This window comes from Peromyscus eremicus, unplaced genomic scaffold (assembly GCF_949786415.1).
Source record: "Peromyscus eremicus unplaced genomic scaffold, PerEre_H2_v1 PerEre#2#chrX_unloc_2, whole genome shotgun sequence".
Lineage (NCBI taxonomy): Eukaryota > Metazoa > Chordata > Mammalia > Rodentia > Cricetidae > Peromyscus > Peromyscus eremicus.
This window is the reverse complement of record NW_026734289.1, coordinates 2,095,427-2,101,469: the sequence shown is the minus strand read 5'-3', so window position 1 is coordinate 2,101,469 and position 6,043 is coordinate 2,095,427. Positions and strand designations below refer to the sequence as shown.

At 25.7% G+C, this 6,043-nt stretch overlaps 1 protein-coding gene across 1 annotated transcript; it reads left to right on the top strand.

The window, feature by feature from the left end:
- Positions 1 to 287: 287 nt before the first annotated feature.
- Positions 288 to 728, top strand: LOC131901042 (small ribosomal subunit protein eS17-like; the record flags this gene model as incomplete). Its single annotated transcript, XM_059252354.1, has 1 exon — positions 288 to 728. A coding segment is annotated over exon 1 (441 nt), but the record flags the coding sequence as incomplete, so codon positions are not given.
- Positions 729 to 6,043: the final 5,315 nt, after the last annotated feature.

Genomic DNA, 6,043 nt, shown 5'->3' with positions numbered 1-6,043 from the left:
AGGTCTAATATCCAAAATACATATTGAACCCAAGAAATCAGATAAATAAAACAAAAATTTTCATCTGAAAAAGGTCTAATATCCAAAATATACATATTGAACATAGATAAATAAAATAAAAATTTTCATCTTATAAAGTTCTAATATCGAATAATATACTTATTGAACACAAGAAATCAGATAAATAACCAAAAATTCTCATTTGAAAAGGACTAATATCCAAAATATACATATTGAACCCAAGAAATAAGATAAATAAATCAGCTCTTTTACCGGGACCCATCAACATGGGCCGCGTTCGCACCAAGACTGTGAAGAAGACGGCCCAGGTCATCATCGAGAAGTACTACACGTGCCTGGTTAATGACTTCCACACCAACAAGCACGTGTTCGAGGAGATCGCCATTATCCCCAGCAAGAAACTCCGGAAAAAGATAGCCGGCTATGTCATGCATCTGATGAAGAGGATTCAGAGAGGCCCTGTGAGAGGTATCTCTATCAAGTTGCAGGAAGAAGAGAGAGAAAGGAGAGATAATTATGTTCCTGAGGTCTCAGGCCTGGATCAGGAGATCATTGAGGTAGATCCTGACACCAAGGAAATGCTGAAGCTTCTGGACTTTGGCAGCCTCTCTAACCTGCAGGTTACTCAGCCTACAGTTGGGATGAATTTTAAAACACCGCGTGGAGCCGTTAGAATCTGTTTTGTCATATTTTCAATAAACCTGAAAACAACAACAACAAAAAAGATAAATAAATCAAAAATTTTCATCTAATAAAGGTCTAAGATAAAAATATACACATAGAACATAAATAGGAAAATGAAAAAATTCTCTTCTGACAAAAGTCTAATAACTATAACATATATTGAACATAGGAGATTAAATAAAACAGAAAAATTTATCTGATAATAGTCTAATATCCAATATATATATATTGAACACAAGAATTCAAATAAAACAAAAATTCTCATCTGATAAAAGTCTAATAACTAAAATATAATTATTGAACACAAGAAATTAAATAAAATAAAAATTCTCATCTGATATAGGTCAAATATAAAACAATACATTGAACACAAGAATTCAGATAAACCAAACAAAAATTCTAATCTGAAAATCGTCTAATATCCAAAATGTACATATTGAACAGAGGAAATCATAAACAGGACAAAGTTCTCATGAGATAAAAGTCAAATATCAAAAATATACTTATTGAACACAAAAAATTAAATAAAAGAAAAATTCTCTGCAGTTAAAGTTCTAATATCCAAAATACACACATTGATGACAAAAAAACAGATAAATAAAACTAAAATTCTCACCTGTTAATGGTTTAATAACCAAAAAAATACATTGCAACCAAAAATCAGATAATAAAACAAAAATTCTCATCTGATAAACGTCAAAAATCAAAAAATGTATTTATTGTACACAAGAACTTAAATAAAACAATTTTTTCCCTCTGAGAACATTCTAATATCCAAAATATACATACTGAACACAAGAAGTTCAATAAAACAAAAATTCTCCTCTAATAGAGGTCTAAAATCAAAAATATACATATTGAACACAAGAAATTAGATAAATAAAACAAAAATACTCACCTGATTAAGGTCTAATGTCAACAATATCATTATTGAACACAAGAAATTAAATAAAACAAGAATTCTAATCTAATAAAAGTTTAATACCAAGAATACATATATTAAACATAATCAGAAAAATAAAACTAAAATTCTCATCTGAGAAAGGAGTAATATCAACAATATACATATTCAACACAAGAAATCATAAAAAGAAGATGAAATTCTCATGTGATAAATGTCAAATATCAAACATATAGTTATTGAACACAAGAAATAAAATAAAACAAAAATTCTCAGCTAACAAAAGTCTAATATCAAAAATATACACATTGAACAAAGAAATTAAATAAAAGAAAAATTCTCACCGAAAAAAGATCTATCTCCAAAATTTACATGTTGAATCTAAGAAATAAAATAAATATAACAAAAATTCTCATCTCATATAAGTCGAATATTCAAAATATACCCATTGAACCAAAGAAATCAAATAAATCAAAAATTTTATTCTGATAAAGTTTTAATATCCAAATATACAAATTGATCCCAAGAAACCAGAAAAATAGAAGAAAAATTATCATCTGATAAAGGTCTAATATCCAAAATATACATATTGAACTGAAGAAACAAGATCAATAAGACAAAAACACTCATCAGATAAAGATCTAATATCCGGCCGGGCGGTGGTGGCGCACACCTTTAATCCCAGCACTTGGGAGGCAGAAACAGGCGGATCTTTGTGAGTTCGAGGCCAGCCTGGTCTACAGAGCGAGATCCAGGAAAGGCGCAAAGCTACACAGAGAAACCCTGTCTCGGGGGAAAAAAAAAAAAAAGATCTAATATCCAAAATATACATGCTGAACACAAGATATCAGAGTAATACAACAAAAATTATCATCTGATATATGTCTAATATCAAAAATATACATATTGAACATAATTAGATAAACAAAACGAAAATTCTAATATGATAAAGATCTAATAACCTAAATATACATACTGAACACAATAAATTAATTAAATAAAAATTCTCAACTGACAAAGAACTAAAATTCTCACCTGATAAAGGTCTAATATCCAAAATATATATACACTGTACACAAGAAATTAAATAAAATAAAAATTCTAATCTGATAAAGATCTAATAATAAAATATGCATATGGGATATAATTGGATAAATAAAACAAAAATTCTGATTTGAAAAAGGTCAAATATCCCAAATATTCATATTGAACACAAGAAATCCTATAAACGAATGAAAATTCTCATCTGATAAAGGTTTAGTATGCAAAATATACATATTGAACACAAGAAATCAGATCAATGAAACAAAAATTGCCACCTGATAAAGGCTTAACATTCAAAATATACATATAGAATACAAATAAGCACAAAAACAAAACAAAATTCACATGTTATAAAGGTCTACTATGAAAAATATACTTATTGAACACAAGAAATAAAATAAAACAAAAATTCTGTTCTGATAAAGGTCTAATATAAAAAATATACCAATTGAAAGTAGAAATCAGATAAATAAAACAAAAAATTCTCATCTGTTAAAGTTTTAATATTAAAAATATCCATGTTGAACAGAAGAAATTAGATCAATAAAGCAAAATTTCTCACCTGACAAAGATCAAGTATCCAAACATACATATTGAACACAAAAACTAGTATAAATAAATCACAAAATCTCATCATATCAAAGAAACAAAAATTCTAACCTGATAAAGGTCTCATATCCAAAATATAGATATGGAACATAAGAAATCAGAAGAACAAAACAAAATTCTCATGTAATAAAGGTTTAATATGAAAAATATACTTGTTGAACACAAGAAATAAAACAAATTGTGTTCTGAAAAGGTCTAATATCAAAAATATGAATATGGAACATAATTAGACAAATAAAACAAAAATTCTCATCTGATAAATGTTTAATACCTAAAATATACATATTGAACACAAGAAATCAGAAAAAACAATTCTAATTTGATAAAGCTCTAATATTAAAATATACATATTGAACACAAGAAATGAGATAAATAAAATGAACAATTCTTTTCTGATAAAAATCTAATATCAAAAACGTACATACTGAAAACAGTAAATTAATTAAAACAAAAATTATTATCTCAGGAAAGTCTAAATCCAATCATACATACTGAACAGAATATTAAATAAAACAAAAATTCTAACCTGATAAAAGTGTAATATTCAAAATATACATATTGAATACAAGATATCAGGTAAATAAAAGGAAAATTCTCATCTGATAAAGGTCTAATATCCAAAATATACATAAAGAACACAAGAAATCAGAAAAAGAAAACAAAATTCGCATGTGATAATGGTCTAATAAGAAAAATATACTTATTAAACATAAGAAATTAACTGAAAAAAATTCTGTTCTGATAAAGGTCTCATATCCAAAATATACATGTTGAACACAAGAAATCATAAAAATAAAACAAAAATTCTCATCTGATAGTGGTGTAATATTGAAAAAATACATAATGAACAAAAAATGAGATAAATAAAATGAAAATTCTTATCTGGTTTATGTCTAATATCAAAAATACACATACTGAACACAAGTAATTAAATAAAACAAAAATTCACACCTGATAACAGTCTAATATCCAAATACTCCTATTGACTACAATAAATCAGATAAATAAACCAAAATTTCTCATCTGATAAAAGTTTAATATCAGAAATATACACATTGATCACAATAAATTGCAAAAATAACAAAAATTATCAGCGGCAGGTCTAATATCCAAAAATTACATATTGAACACTAGAAATCAGTTAAATAATATAAAAATTCTCATCTAATAAAGGTTTAATATCCAAAATATCCATATTGAACTCAAGAAATTAAATAAAACAATATTTCTCACCTGAACAAGAACTTACATCCAAAATATACATATTCAAGCAAAGAAATCAAATAAATCAACAAAATTTCTCATCTGATAAATGTTGAATATCCAAATATTACTTACTGAACACTAGAATTTAAATAAAAAACATTGTCATCTGATACTAGTCTAATATCCAAAATATCATATGGAACACAAGAAATCATATGAATACAACAAATATTCTCATCTGATAAAAGTCTAATGCCCTAATTATACATATTGAACACAAAAAAATAGATTAATAAAACAAAAATTCTCTTCTGATAAAGGACTAATATAAACAATATGCCTATTGAGCACAAGAAATCTGATAATTAAAACAAACATTCTCATCTGTTAAAGGTCTAATATCCAAAATATACATACTGAACACCAGAAATTATATAAAATAAAATCCTCTTCTGATAAATGTCTAATATCAAAAATATGATTAGGGAACATAACTAGAAAAAACACAGAAATTCTCATTAGATAAAAGTCTAATATCAAAAATATACAAATTGAACCAACAAATCAGATAAATACAATGAAAATTCTCATATGATAAGGGTGTGATATCAAATGTATACGTACTGAACACAAAAAATTAAGTAAAACAAAAATTTTCATTACATGAAATTCAAATGTAAAAAATATACATATTGAACATGAGAATGCATATAAATAATACAAAAATTCTCATCTGGTAAAGGACTAATATTGAAAATAGACATATTGAACATAACTAGATGAATAAAATAAATAATCTCATCTGATACAGGTCTAATATTCAAAATACACATATTGAAAACAAGAAATTAGATAAAACAAAAATTCTCACCAGATAAATAACTAGTATCCAAAATATGCATATTCAAAAAAGAAATCAAATAAATAAAACAAAATTTCTCATCTGATGAATGTCTAATATCAAAAATACACTTATTAAAGATAAAAAAATCAGATAAATAAAACAAAAATTCTCATCTGAGAAGGGACTAATATCCAAAATATGCACATTGATCCCAAGAAATCATGTAAATAAAACAAAAATTTTCATCTGATAAAGGCCTATTATCCAAAATATCCATATGCAACAAGAGAAATCTGAAAAAAAACAAAAATTCTCATGTGATAAAGGTCAAAAATCAAACATATACTTATTGAACACAAGAAATCAGATACATAAAACAAAAATTGTCACTTGATGAAGGTTAAATATCAAAAATATACACATTGAACACAAAATATCATAAGAATAAAACAAAAATTCTCATCCAATAAAGGTGAAAAATCCAAAATATACATATTGAACATAATTAGATAAAAAAGTATTCTCATCTGATAAATATCTAATATATATATGTAGAACACAGGAAATTAGATAAAACAAAAATTCTCACCAGTAATGTTCTAATATCGAAAATATAAATATTGAAAATGAAAAATAGGATAAGAAAACTAAAATTCAAACCTGATAAAGGTCTAATATCCAAAACAAATATTGAACACAAGAAATCAGATCAATAAATCAAAATTTCTCACCTG